Genomic DNA, 15564 nt, shown 5'->3' with positions numbered 1-15564 from the left:
CCTCTCTTGGGTTGGAGTCTGCTGCCTAGAAGAGACAAAAGGAGATTCTGGGTGCGCTGCTCTAGAATGGACTGGACTTATTCAAACTACAAAATGCAAAAGAAAGTGAAAGTGCATGGGGATACAGTAATAAAGTGTGACACGTTTTGAGAGTGCTCCACTCTCTTTCTCAAGCAAAGAGTGGAGTGCTCCTGAAATGCGTTGTGCTTTATTATTGTACCCCCCATGCACTTGCACTTTGTTTTTCTTTTTGTAGTTTTTATAAATTTTAGTCCATTCTAGAGCAGAGCTCCTGGAATCTCCTGTATTCTCTTCTAATCAGCAATCTTCAGTGGGACCCAGAAAGTGGAGCAGCACCCATTGGGCTTATCTCATGTCTACACCTGTGTTGTGTCATGAAAAGGCAGTGATGTTGGGAAGAAAATAGTCTAAATCTGCTTTTTCAGCCGTCCAAAATCTCCAGTGTGAGTAGTCAGCTTTACTTTAATATATAAAATACCTGCAAACCAACCCGAATGTAGGTTCCTTACAAGTTGCTGCTAATAATGTCCATATTAGGCTACTTTCACATCAGCGTTTTCCTTTCCGCTATAGAGATTCATTGAGGAAAACGCATTCAGTTTTGTCCCCATTCATTGTCAATGAGGAGAAAACTGAACTGAAAGGAACAGAGTTCACCAGAATGCATTCCGTTCCGTTTAGTTGTGTTCCCATCAATGATGCCGGGTCCGTTTTCTCTAACACAAAAGCATCATGGATGTTTTAGAGATAATACAACCGGATCTGTTCAGAATGGATGCAGCCAGTTGTATTATCATGACGGAAGCGCTTTTGCTGATCCATGACGGTTCCAGTAAAAACGCAGATGTGAAAGTACCCTTACATAGGCAGGACCTGCCCCACCCCAACCTTCAGCCTGATTTTGGTTCAACTTAGTAAAACCTTTGGGGTTGCAACTATACAGGGAGTGCAGAATTATTAGGCAAGTTGTATTTTTGAGGATTAATTTTATTATTGAACAACAACCATGTTCTCAATGAACCCAAAAAACTCATTAATATCAAAGCTGAATATTTTTGGAAGTAGTTTTTAGTTTGTTTTTAGTTTTAGCTATTTTAGGGGGATATCTGTGTGTGCAGGTGACTATTACTGTGCATAATTATTAGGCAACTTAACAAAAAACAAATATATACCCATTTCAATTACCAGTGAAACCAATATAACATCTCAACATTCACAAATATACATTTCTGACATTCAAAAACAAAACAAAAACAAATCAGTGACCAATATAGCCACCTTTCTTTGCAAGGACACTCAAAAGCCTGCCATCCATGTATTCTGTCAGTGTTTTGATCTGTTCACCATCAACATTGCGTGCAGCAGCAACCACAGTACTGGTGTGGTCCCCTGTGGCCCTATTGCCACAGCCTTCAAGAAGGATGCCAGAGTCACAGGTGATGAGGAAACCTCTTTTAATATTTTACATATATGATAAGGCTTAACTCCTTCAATTGACATGATCAAAAACTGAGGGCACAGAGAAATTATGATGATAACATGTCATCTTCTGATGTCCGTGACATTCAGTATTGTCATGAAGGCCTTGTGTGGATTGTGAGAAGGTACAAGGAATCATCGTGGGTGATAGGTACGTGTCACCGAGGTTCCTGGCCTCGGTGGAGTAAGAGCCTTGTTTTTATGTGTCAGCAGCAGTTGCTGTTTGACACCTTAATAGTTAGTATGGCTGTATAGCTGATCCAGGACAGCTCTTACTGGGAGTAGTCAAAGTGCTGGGTGGGTGACTACTCCCCATGTTCCAGGCTGGGTTTGGCCTGGCCTAAAAACCAGCCATCACTGCCAGGTGAGGTGGATTACCTCAGTCTGACAGTGGAGCTCAGGGGGTGTGTGTGCTGAGATCTGAGGCTTCTGCCGTGCTGGAGGGCTGAGACCCGTCTGTAAGGGAAACGGGCCCCTAAAAGCCTGCTATGGACTGCTGGAGGCAGAACTGCCAACAAGGTGATTTTTGCAATGTGGACTTTCCATTGTTTGTGAAGTAACACCAAGATTGCAAAGGGACAATTTGTTTTTGCTTTATGTGTGAATAAACACGGAAGTTTGATTTAAGAACTGGTAATTTGCCTCTGTACTGCGTCCGCACACCCTGTCTACCAGAGCGAATCCCCACAGGATACCAATTTACTCTAAATGATTTTCAATAGTTTCCACTAGTAGGTCTCCATTAAAGATCTTGTTGTGGCCTAGACAGGTGTGTTTGCTGCAGAGCATCACAGCAGCCAAGTACCTTATTACATCACTTGAACAGTTCTGCGTATCTCTCAAATCTTCCAAAGCTCCAAACTCATTTCTCGCACACACTACAGAGATCCCCCCTGATTTAGGCCTCATGCACATTAAATGCAGTGTCCCAGGGGGTCAGTAGTGTATGCTGGGCTTTGTAGTGCAGATTTACCCACTAACCTGGGATCCACTGTCGTCTTCAATCGGGGCACATGCTGGAACAGGCAGGTATTTAATGTTCGTGACGCCAGTGTCAATTAAACGGTGACACGCCGTGTATAGTAATGTAGAAGAATGAAGCAACCACGGGATAGCCAACCAAAAACTGGAACTTTACTGAATGTCAGTGATAATCATACATGGACGCAGTTGGAAGCGCAGTTCCATGAAAGACAGTTGGTTTCTATTTGAATACAGGTGGTTCTTAGAAGTACAGACTGGCCGGTTATAGCAATGTTCTTTACAGAGTGTTAATTACAGGAGATGCTGTACAGGCGGCTTGCACACTATTCCTGACTGGTCCTGAAACATGTGACTTATTCTCCAAGGTCTAATGCCCTATAGCTGGCGTATCCTTGAAGCTGTCTTTATCTAGTACCTCCTCTGTTCTCTTGAGTACCTCTTGCTTTGTCAGATTGGCCTCTGTTGTATTCCGTGTCCCGGCTGGTTGCTTATGATGTTTCAGCTAAAATGGAGGATGACTCAGGAGGGGAACCTTTTCCTTGGATCCGGAACCCGGTTACAGGGCTTACTACCCTCTCCTAGTCGACAGGCTCCAGGCCTGCTCTTCTCTCACAGGCCCATGGCCTGGCCTTGACTCAGACACAGGATCATCTCTGACTCCTTTTCCCACTGTCTGCCTGCTTACTACTTCCTGACTGGGCCTTATATAAACTAGGGCTCCCTAGCTCCCTCTAGTGACTCAGAGCTGGAATAACACCCTAGCCGGCCTGCACATGCACGTTTCACAGTAACAGGGAAATACATAGCAGTACATTGACAAGATGTTCTATACCAACCTCCCCATAAATACAGGGGGAACGATAGTACCCAAGTGACCCTTCTGTAGTGACGGGGTATTACTCTCCCGTACACTACATAAAGATTAGTACATGCAGAATTAGTCTCCTTAGTATGGCATCCAATGGAGCACGCCATGATTCTTTTTCTGTCTGACTCAGAATGTAACACAGAAAATATCCATATGCCCTAGTATCAAATGAGTATAATAGGTCACCGAAGAGGTCTATCGTGCAGTGCAATGGTTCCATACAACTCAGAGGTTGTACCCAGCTGATATACCGTACGCTTGTGTCAGGGGTGGGCATACCATATGTGCGAACTGTGCAGCTGCTCAGGGGTATAATAGGTAAGGGAGCCCAGTGCTACCGTAAAAAAGCTTCCGACTGTCGATTCGATTGTGTGTAGGGGACTGAGGTAATGAATTTCATAGCCCTAAATTACTAGTAAATTGTTAGAAAGGTATAAAAGGTGCTCTGTGATGAGCCATTGAAGAGTAAGGGGTCCTTATGCCATTCTTTCTCAAGGGCCCAATGCAGTCTGTATCTTGTATGCATGAGACCTTATAGGGATTCCTATAACTGAAACATTTCAAGTGAAACGATAGAATCCTTCAACAGTGTCATGTTCTAGGGGTCAACAGAACCCCTGAACATATCACGAGTAGAGATGAGCGAATTTCTTAAAAGTTCAATTCGGCTGATTCGCCGAATTTGACCCAAAAATTTGCTTTGTGACGAATTACTTTGTCACAAAGCACTTTTTTTTTTGTAAGTAGCGGGTGCAATGACAAGGAGCTGCGATAGCACCACCACCATCATTGTACACCTCAGATGTTATGATCGCGGCATCTGACCGTAAAATTAACAATAAAAAAAAAATTTCAATCAAACTTACCGCCTCCATTTGCTCGCGACGGGCCAGCCGCCGCTATCTTGCTTGAAGATCTCGGCCGAAATCCTGTGCGGCGCGAGATTACGTCTTCATGAAAACTGGCGTGGTGACATATGACGTCATCACGCCGGCTGGTGTGATAATGTAATCTCACGCCGCACGGGATTTTGGCCAAGATCTTCAAGCAAGATGGAGGCTGGCGGCCCGTCGCGAGCAAATGGAGGCAGTAAGTTTGAATATTTTAGTTTTTTTATACTATTTCAGGTTAAATTGATTCGTGACACGAAGCACAAGGAAATTTGGCTTCTAGGCGAATCGAATTTATCCTGAAATTCGGATCGAATTCCACCTCGTGGGATTCGATTCGCTCATCTCTAATCACGAGCATACAAAAACCAGGCAAACAGATCATAGAACCAAAACAAAACTTTATTAAACATGACCAAACAAGAAAGACCTGATCCTGGACAAACAGGCAAAGTAAACAGTGTCAGACGGCTCACCACTAAACCAAGTGCACCGATTTGTTTGGGGCCAAACCCTAAGGGGGTTGTCTAAGTGAACGCTTGATCTTCACAGTACCCCTGATGGTGGGGATAGACTTTCTTGAGGTCGTTACCTCCTGGAATGGTCCCGGTGTACTTGGCCAAAACCTGCAAGATAACCGACGCTGGTGAATAACACGCAGCCCAGTCACAAAAACAAAACAGGAACTGGAACCCAAACAAGCATAAACATAGGACACAGTACAGACATAAACCACATTCTGAACAGAATACAAGACATAAGGCGAACACAGACAAAGACAGATGCCTGGACCCCATGCGGAATGGATGCGTGGTGGTCCCAAAGTTGCTCAGACATGGACCCCATGTGGAACAGATGCATGGCAATCATAGACAGAGCTGTTCAGGCCTGAGACAGGCAGGTTCCTGGACACCGTGCGGAATGGATGGATGGCGGTCACAGAAACAGCTGTTCATACATGAGACAGGCAGATGCCTGGACCCCATGTGTAATGGATGCATGGCGGTCACAGACAGAGCTACTGAAACATGACACTGGAACCCATGCGGAACGGATGCATGGCATTCCCAGTTAGACAAGGCCAAAGACATAGAGACATGGTGACATCAAGACATGATGACCTCAATGAATTACCAGGTGACCACACAGATCAGGTTAGAATGGCAAACACCCAGGTCAGGAGCATACACCCTGCACAGAGCCAAGCTGGAGACAGATGGCCTCAGGCACACAGCTCACAGGTCTATATAGCTGGTTCATGAGGGCACCTGACCACCTGGTAATCAAGCACAGAGCATACAAAACACAGGAGACAGTTCACACAAGGCACAGAACACTGTAGCCAGCAAGCACCACAAACAACCAGCATACATGGGAAATGCCCACAGCCGGTATGCAATATCACAGGCAGCCAGCCAACATGGCGACTCAGAGAACTGTCCTGTGATACAAACACAGGGAATATCCACATACACAGGCCCACGTACAGACACAGAATACCGTAGCCAGCACGCAGCACCCAAGCAACCAGCATACACGGGTAGCAGCCCACAGCCAGTACACAGAGCACATGCAGCCAGCCTACACAGCAAGTAGTGTTGGGGACTACGCAGTGACGCAGACATGGGCAGTGCACATTCACAGACCACAGCTCAACTAGTTTCAGAACTCCCATAGCAATGAAGGGAGAGCCGATCACGTGTATTCTGCTCTCCTACACTTCAGGGGCCCCATTCTAGAGACAGGAGCGTTTCCTAGAAGTAGGACTCACACCTATCTGACGTTAATGGCATATCCTATCATTACGCCATCAATGTCCCAGATGGACGAACCCCTTTAAAGAGACGGTTTGCTAGCAGCAGGTTAAGGAAGGTGGATTAGAAGGAAATGCAATATTTTAAAATGCCAAAAGGTATAGATTTGTTTAAAATAAATGTGCACATCAGCACCTCTTATGTCTATGACATTGGCGAACCAATTAGTAACACAGTCCACAGTAATGCAGCAGCAGCCACAGAACTATCATTAACCTAAAGGAAATGTCCCTGAAGGTGGAGATTTCCTTTAACTCATCTTTTTGCCAGATCCCATTGCTCCATAGTTAAATGTTATTTCCATGTGTAATGCTAAGCCCCGTAGCAGTCAGTCCCAGATTTAAAGGGGTTATCCAAGACCTAAAACATTTGTTAGATTGCTTTAAAATCGTCCCACAAACAACTTTCTAATTCTCTTAAATTTTCAATTCTGCCCCGTTCGCCTGTGTGAATTGTGGTCACGTGATTCTCCAGCCTGCTTCTCACCATAACATCAAAGAGTCGTCAGCGCCCATGATGCACAGCGCAGAAGTTGTCAGAATGTCATCAGCCCTGCTCCAATGCCCACTTTGCTGGCCCTCCCCGTCAACCACTCTTCTATACGCCCACTGCTCCCTGTTCCTCCCCGTCAACTATGAAGTGCCTTTTGCGCTGTGGCATTAGAAGAATTTTTACATCTCTGACTTTTAGTCTAACCAGACTGTCTATTACTCCGTAATTCCTCTTGCGCAGTTCTATGGAAACAGTAGGTTTAAAGAGCACACCAAATGCTTCAAAAAACTTCTTTATTAACTTCAACTTTTCTTCATATATAACACTGCTGCCTCCGCAGCAGATAGTCCATGTACAAAACACATGTTGAAAATATATTACAAAATGGCGGTATGCATAAGATGGTGGTTCAACTGTTCAATCTTGTCATTCAACATAAAATGGTGGATATATTTCTCTCTTAAGTATCTGTACTCTGAGTTCTAACTAATAGTTCTGCTTGGTCAACTTAGTTTGCAGTTTGCAGTATGCAATTGCTTATGAGCAGTTCGCAATTTGTATGCAATTTGTATGGAATCTGGTTTGTATGCTTGCAATTTGTATGGATTGTTTAGTAGTTCACAGTTTGCAACTGTAGCTTGCAATTTGGTGGAACTGTAAGTAAACACACATACTGTATAACTGGTTCAGTATACAGTTCTAATCACAATACTAACAATATGAACATTATAAAACTGTTCTAAATACCTATTTTGGCCTCTTGTTCCCATAAAACTGGACTGTGACTGGAACTGTGTGTCTATTCAGCTCCTCTCTCTGGTGAGTAATAATTGTAGCAGCTCCTGCCAGGAAAATTCCCAGACAGGCTGTGTGTGAGGCTGGCTGTGATTGGTGAGAACTCTTGCTGTGTGAGAAGCTGGCTGTGATTGGTCTAGACTTCTTTCCAGCAACAACAGGTTAACACTATGCTTTCTGATGTTTCTGCTGTGTCACTGAGCTTACCTTACATTACAAAATTAATCTTAAAGGCATATGATCTTTTTCTGCTTCTGTGAACACAAAATATAACAGTTATATGACATCCAAAACATGATGTCACAGTAAATAACTCTGCTTTTGTCTTTAACACGTAAACATAGGAACTGTATTAAGGCTATTGGTAGGTCTAGCTGTATAAATATATAAGGCATGTTAGCAAACTAGGACAGGTCTTAGCTGGCCAGCTACACAGCACCCTGCATCTCCGTCCCATTGCCCCCTATCACTGTCACCCCACACCTCTCTTCCATTGCTCTTTATCCCGGGCTCCTCGCATCTCTCTCCCATTGCCCTGCATCTCCGGCACCCCTCACCTCTCTCCAAGTGCAGGGCAATGGAAGAGAGGTGTGGAGTGATGTGGATGCAGGGTATATGCAGAGAGGTGCGGGGTGCCGGGGATGCAGGGCAATGGGAGAGAGCTGCGGGGTTCCGTGGATGCAGGGCAATGGAAGAGAGGTGCGGGTGCCGGGGATGAAGGGCAATGGAAGAGAGGAACGGGATGCCGGTGATGCATGACAATGGAAGAGAGGTACAGGGTGCCGGGGATGCAGGGCAATGGAAGAGAGGTGCGGAGTGACGTGGATGCAGGGCAATGGAAGAGAGGTGCGGGGTGACTGTGATGTGGGGCACTTGGAGAGAGGTGCGGGGTGCCGGGGATGCAGGGCAATGGGAGAGAGATGCGTGGAGCCCAGGATTAAGAGCAAAGGAAGAGAGGTTCGGAGATGCAGGGCAATGGGAGAGAGGTGTGGGGTGACAGTGATGGGGGGCAATGGGATGGAGATGTGGGGTGCCGGTGATCAGCGTGGCAGTGTAATTGATCTGGAAGGTTGACTTGGAGGAGCAGGGAACATGGGATATAGAGGAGAGGTTGACGGAAAGGAGCAGGGAGCAGTGGGTGTATTGGAAGAGTGGTTGACGGGCAGGGCCAGCAAAGGGGGCGCTGAAGCAGGGCTAATGACGTTCCGACGACTTCAGCGCTGTGCATCATACGACTCTTGGCAGCGTATGTTATGGTGAGATGGGGGCTGGAGGGTCACATGACTGCAATTCACACAGGGCGAACGGGGCAGAATTGAAAATGTAAGTAAATTGGAAAGTTGTTTGGGGGGACAATTTTAAAGCAATCTAATGTTTTAGGTCTTGGATAACCCCTACACATGCCCAAGGCTGGGAAAGCAGAGTCATAACATAAATTTTTATTTGCAGCAGTGCAGAGCTATGCTCAACATTTTATTTGTCTTTATATTGTGTCAGAATAAGGTGTTTTTTTATATTGTAAGTATTGCAGCATTGGCTCAATAAGAGCTGAATCACTTCACTGTATCTTATTTATGCTGGTTGTTACACGTTTAGAACCACAGAGACACATCAAAGTTTTATAACTACCCCAGGGACGCATCAAAAGGCAAAACTATAAGGTACAACTCTATGGATCTTATTGTTTTTTTCTTCTACAAAGGGAAACTTATTTTCTGCAGCATTACTGCGGAGAAAATGAGCACCATTATTATAGTTTGTCATCTGTAGCTAGGGGAGGGAGCAATGGGGGGTGCATTTATTTTGGCTAAAGGTGGACGACGCCCTGTTATCAAGAAGCATCAGACAATCAGGCAAAGCAAGAGAGGTGCAAATGGAGCATAAATGGTCTACCGGTTGTGTCCCTCTCATATAGGGACTCCAAATAGAGAATTCTAGCCAGCGAGTCACTAAGATGTGAATACCTTTATTTGTTATCTCTAATTGTCACTTACAGATGTCCCCAGTGGTAATCTAAATGTAATTTCCTTGTTTTGGCCGCATTCACACTCTACCAATTTTAAGTTAATTAACTGGGAGCAAACTGGAGAACATTTAAGCAAGAACAGAGAAAATCTGCAAATCCTTGTAAATTTTGCCCTGATTAAATGGACTATCCCCTAATTAAAATGTGATGCCATATCACTAGGGCAGGGATGGCCAACCTGCGGCTCTCCAGCTGTTGCAAAACTACAACTCCCAGCATGCCCAGAATGCCTACAGATATCAGCCTACAGCAGGGCATGGTGGAAGTTGTAGTTTAACTACATCTGGAGAGCCGCAGGTTGGCCATCACTGCACTAGGGTATACTGTAACATTCTGATTAGTAGGAGCTTGGCCTCTAGGACCCCTGTTGATCCTGAAATTAACGGTCACATCGTTTGTTTAGCTACCAATACAGTTCTGGAGATAGGAGTTGTGCACAAGATCTCAAAGGAAATGGTGTCAACCAGAGCTGGACCACCTCTTGTCAAGGGCACCCTCTCTACGGTACATATGTTCTTGGTCCTAAGCACCCTCTATGTGGCTATATGGTGCCTCTGTACAGCACCCTATTGCAGAGATATTCCTCTAGGATGTTTCCTATGTTGGATTCATAGACAATCAGACCAGGGACAAAAAAAACTCTGTAAGCCTCCAAATTAATTTTTAAACATAAAGTAGGCGCAGTAGGGCTCCTATAATGGAGCAGGAGAACGAAAAGGCTGAACGCTGATGTGAACTTAGCCTTAGTAATGGGGAAACAAGAGGTTCCTAATAAATGGTCATGTTGAGTTCTCTGGGCTTTCTCCTCTGTTAATAGAGGTCCTGAGTATGTAACGTTAAAGGGGTTGTCGAGCTTTGGAGCTGACAACCCCTTTGGTCTAGAGCTGTGCCCCTGAACATAAAAAAGGAAGACTCAACTGTCTGCGGTTCTGCCACTGATCCATTACTGGCTCCTTATGGTCCCTGCAGGTCCAGGAAGGGGCTTTGTCCCTTGACCACTGTAGCCAATCACAGACCTCACAGAGGCTTGAACATTACATTACTGCTATGACCTAGCATTCAAACTGCTGCGACCACCAAGGCGTGTGATCGGCCACCAGGGGCGTAGCTATAGGTAGTAGTCGCTACTAGGCACAGGAGCCTGTGCGGGGCCAAATGGGTGCCGTTTACATTTTTTGCCTCAGGCAGCAAAAAGGCTATGTGCTACCCTGCCCCTTGCCACAAAGCACTGAGGGAAAGGGGGGGCCCAAGCTGAACTCTTGCACCAGGGCCCATGAGCCTGTAGCTATGCCCCTGTTGGCCACAGTGGTCATGGGACCCAACTGCTTCCTGGTCCTGTGGGGAATGAAAGCAGCTGGGAACAGGGCAGCGGAGGGACTACGGACATGTGTGTCTTCCTTTTTTTATGTTCGGGGACACAGGTCTAGACTAAAGGGGTTGTGGGTTCTAAGGCTGGATATCCCCTTTAAAGGGCTTCTGTCACCCCACTAAACGCATTATAATTTTTTTGTCTACTTATAATCCCTATCCTGCCATATTGCCATACATTATGTTATTAATAATTTTCGTTCAGTAGATTTAGCCAAAAACGTACTTTTATGATATGCTAATTACCTTTCTACCAGCAAGTAGGGCGTCTACTTGCTGGTAGCAGCCGCAGAAAACCGCCCCCTCCTTGTGTTGATTGACAGGGCCAGCCGCGATCTCCTCCTCCGGCTGGCCCTGTCAGCATTTCAAAAATTGCGCGCCTGTGTTGATTCGGCGCAGGCGCTCTGAGAGAAGGAGGCTCGCCTCCTCAGCACTCCCTCAGTGCGCCGATGACATCTTCTCTTTCGGTAAGTTTTTGGCTAAATCTACTGAACGAAAATTATTAATAACATAATGTATGGCAATATGGCAGGATAGGGATTATAAGTAGACAAAAAAAAAAATGCGTTTAGTGGGGTGACAGAAGCCCTTTAAGATACCCTAGTATGGCATAGATAATGGTGTTCTCTTTGGGGGCCCTTTAATTAAAAAGTCATAATCACACCTGTCAACATCAGTTAACTTACCAATATTTTCCAGATACCAGACCTTTTTTTTCACACTGCAAGAAAGCAAAAGCCAAAAAACAGCAAACATTATGAACATGCTGTACAAACCCGCAGACTAACCATATAGCTAATATTAATCTCAGGCAGATCATTTTTAGTTCTCTTTAAAAGCAAGCACCTGAATGCTTAGTGTTTTGGCTGTCTCATAGACACGTTCCAGCTGGCGTGCTCCTCTCAAGCAGTAAACATGAGAACCGCGGTCCGCTGCCAGTCTTAACATAAACAGGATGTGTAATGCTCCGAGGCCTCAGTAAGAATGGGGAATCCTTATAAACAGGAAGTGCATATTACACTGAATGCCCTCAATCACTGAGAAACCGCACAATTACCAGACTGGAAGGCCTGGGCTGCAGTTAACAATACTGTATTCTGTTTCTACTTTTAAGGCATTGTCCAGCTTTTTACAAGCGATGGCCTATACTCAGGATAAGCCATCTGTTACTTTGGCTATCGTTGCTTTACTTGCCGGTCCTGAGTTTCTGTATCTCGTCAGCTTGAACTTACCACTTGCTCTCCCCTTCCGGGCTTTCTTAGCCTGCTTGCCAGCCTCTCTTCCTCTGGTCACATACCCAAATCTTCTCCAGCCTATGGCTGGCTATGTTGGGGCAACGTATGCACTTTCCCCTATAAGAGGGTGCCTGAGCAATAGGTTCCTAGCCTGCTAGTATCCTGCAAATGTGTGCTGTATTTGTTGTCTGCCCAAGTACCGACTTTTTGCCTGTTTCCTGGATTGTGACCCTTAGCTGCTTGACCTGATCTGTACCTGACCTCCATATTGACCCTTCACTGCCTGCCCTCAGACTTTTACAGAATTACATGTACTCTGCCTGCCAAACGGTTTTGTCTGATCCCTCGGTGCTCTGCAATGCTTAACTAGACGTGTTCACTAAACTAGTTCTGTTAAGCTGACACCTTCAGTTGATTTTCAATGGCCGGGATATCACAATGAGTTAAGAAATTTGAGTTAACAGTTTGTGTGTTAACTCTGCTACATCCGTATCTCTTGACCCCCTATGGGTCAGCTGTCAATCACACAGAGACTATTACTGGAGGTAGCAGCCTGGTGGTTCCCCATAAGTGGCTCTGCACCCACTGCCATAACACCATTACTATCTGATCGGCAACCCTGCTCAATGTAGCTCAGGCACCAGAATAACACCCCCATCCCCCCACCCCCTGTCTACAGTGTAGTGGACGTAGCCGGTTACTGCAGCACTGCTCACATTAAAGTGAAATGTTATTTAATAAGACCATTACATACTATACTATATACTGACAGAGCAGAATTGTGAAAAATAAAAAAATTTCAGGTACCTCCACCACGTGGGGGCCTCCACTTGAAGGCTGAGCATGCATACAGTGTTTATTGCCATACACAATACTGTGGTGGGATATGGTCTGGTGCTCCTGGTAGACATTGATCAGAGAGATATCTTTTAGGTGAATATAATAGTAAGGTTTTTTTTTATTCTAAGAATCATTTGGGGATGTGACTAGGGGCCTCCAACCAACCTTGATTCTACAATGGGTGAAGAGGTGTGCGTGTATAGAAATATGAAGTGAATATAGCTCCACAGAATAACACTGCCATATGTGGGGCCCATGTTATATATAAAGAGTACAGATCCAAAATATGCTTGAGGTGTAAATCTCAACCTGTGCCACAAATCTTTGAAAATACCAGTGATTCACAAAAAATTAATAATTTCTCTTTTTAACCATTCAGGGAGAAGACGGCCTTTGTACGAATAATTGGAATATCGCTTAGAAATGACTACGTGACTGCATTTGATTGCATTCCCTGTATATTAGCCAGTACAGAGACTGTCAGAAACCGGGATTCCAGATCTCACTATGGAGTCCATAAATGCTTTCTTCCAAAGGATCTATGACACGATACAATATAAACATGAGCTTGGGATATATAACACCATCTGCCTGGGGGTTCTGCTCGCCCTCCCGCTTCTTGCTTTGCTCATTGCTAGCATTATTTGTTGTCACTTTTGCTGTTGTCGGACCAGAAAAAGTAACACACTGAAGCCTTCACCAAGTAAGAAGAAAAAAAAGAAAAACGAAGAAGAGGACTTCTGGATACCAAGTCCACAGGCCAAGTCCATCATGCTGGAGAAAGTGCCTTCAATTTCTGTATAGCTTTAACTGAAACTGAACAGTTTGCTTATCTGCTGGAGCTGATTACAAAGTGGCCATCAACAGATCTGCCACAAGCTATAATACTGAGTATAATAACCTGCTGCATGGGGATGGACAATCTCCAACCGTATTGTAAATCCAGGACTCGGTAGCGGGAATTAGTGCACATTCCCTTTTCTATGCCATGAACAAAAATGAAGGAGCTCAGGGTGGATTTTTATGGAGGTGTAACAGCTACTCAGGCTAATTACACTCCCATATCTCTGGAATAACGGGAGTATGAAGAAGCTTCAAGAGGTGCTTCCAGTAGACATCTTATTGCATTTAGGAGTAATAAGGTCTAATGTTTTTAAGCAATGAAACTGATCTTAAAACTTGGGCCAAGACTTACTTATACTTCCTAAGATATGGAGAGTGTAAACTTGCACTAGATACATCTTTTGAGACGTTACCACCTATTAGTTAGCTTACTGTACTCTGCCCCACAATTTGCTTTCTTCTAAACCATACACCTTTCCCTCCAAGCCATGTCCAAGCCTTTAGGTGCAAAAAGTGTCTTAGACACTTAGTAAATGTGGCGTGACCACCACTACATTCCCTTCAATAGGTCTGACTGAGACAGTGCTCGGCTCTATCTCAGACAGAAGTGAATGGAGAGGTGATCGTGAATGTGCTCAACTGCTCGATTCAGATGGAGAATCAGGGACCTTCATTATCATGATCCAGCGAACAGACGCTTATCTTCTTTCTTGTGGAATGTGTTCTTAATTGGGTGACTGTTTTAACCTAAAAAAAGTATTACAGAGGTTGTCTCGCAATGAAATATTCAATTTTCATCAAGCAAAACATAACAACTCTTCAAATGGAATAATTAAAAAACACAGGGTGGGTTCACCTCTGCGTTCTGGATTCCGTTATGGCTTTCCATTATAAAATGGTTATAATGGAATATAACAGAATCCATAAGACGGAAGGATGGATCCGTTATGCTGCCCATAGACTTGTATTATGACGGAATGCAAAACAGAAGCCTTTAAAAGGCATTCATTTTTGGTTTCCGTCTAAATAGAAGTCTATGTGGAAGCATAACGGATCCGTCTGGTTTCCGTTATGCAGAACAGAGAAAAAAGTCCTCTTGACAGGACTTTGTTTTACGTCTTGTATAACGGGACCCAGACGGATCCGTTATGATTCCCATAAACTTCTATTAAGACGGATCAAAACGGAATGCCTGATGCATTTGAATTTACGAGGGCTTCTGTGGCCACCAGTCAGGTGCAAAAGTACCTGATGTTCATGCATTAATTAATGCTGAGAAGTTCAAAACGCTGTGTACCTGGGTGGTGGCTGTGAGGAGGGCTCGGGTATTGGGCCAACTGGGAAATTGCACTGTAGGTTCTATAGCCAGTCCACCCTTGCCCATCAACCAGTTGTACATGAGCGGTAGAGTAATTACTAGTAGTGATGAACGAACATCGGGCCGGGGCGGTTCGCGAACACTCGTTCGTGAACCACGCATTCGCGGCCGACCCCATAGACTTTAATTGCAGGCGAACCTAAAAAACCTTCAGGTCATATTTGCAGCCACCAAATACTTACTAGAAGTACACAAATAGTCCCACAACATGAACAGTGATATACCAGAGGGGGCTCATTGGCCAAAATTACTACAAAAAAATATGTATTTTAATCAGGGGCCACTGTCAAAAATGTGCCCTACTGGAGCCTAGAAAATTATTATTTTAGGCCACGGGAGTACAGGCCCCAAAAATTAGGCATTCACCTGACAGAAAAGAACTTGTTATGTGGCTGGAGGTACATTAGGCGGTCACTGGATAAAATTTTTACTGTAGGCCACTGGAGTACAGGCCCCAAAAATTAGGCATTCACCTGACAGAAATGAACTTGTGATGATGTGGCTGGAGGTACATTAGGCGGTCACTGGATA

The 15564-nt window shown here is 44.7% G+C and overlaps 1 protein-coding gene and 1 long non-coding RNA gene across 8 annotated transcripts in view; one reads left to right on the top strand and one right to left on the bottom strand.

The window, feature by feature from the left end:
* KIAA0040 (KIAA0040 ortholog) overlaps positions 1-15270 on the top strand; it is a 59699-nt gene extending 44429 nt beyond the window's left edge. For 6 of the 7 annotated variants that reach the window (XM_044300918.1, XM_044300922.1, XM_044300917.1 and 3 more), the window contains one exon: positions 13192-15270. In XM_044300918.1, coding sequence (XP_044156853.1) covers positions 13320-13616 — 297 coding nt within the window. In that variant the 5' untranslated portion in view covers positions 13192-13319 and the 3' untranslated portion in view covers positions 13617-15270. Of the gene's footprint in view, positions 1-8985; positions 9005-13191 lie in introns of those variants that run through there. The other variant, XM_044300924.1, reaches the window with a different exon arrangement.
* On the bottom strand, positions 7552-11689 carry LOC122943296. Its single transcript, XR_006390851.1, has 3 exons — positions 11584-11689; positions 11424-11458; positions 7552-7597 (listed from the first exon to the last, which is right to left on the bottom strand). It is a non-coding gene; the product is annotated as an uncharacterized LOC122943296 (long non-coding RNA).
* Positions 15271-15564: the final 294 nt, after the last annotated feature.

This window comes from Bufo gargarizans, chromosome 7, assembly GCF_014858855.1.
Source record: "Bufo gargarizans isolate SCDJY-AF-19 chromosome 7, ASM1485885v1, whole genome shotgun sequence".
NCBI classification, from domain to species: Eukaryota; Metazoa; Chordata; class Amphibia; order Anura; family Bufonidae; genus Bufo; species Bufo gargarizans.
This window is presented reverse-complemented; position numbering and strand designations above follow the sequence as displayed.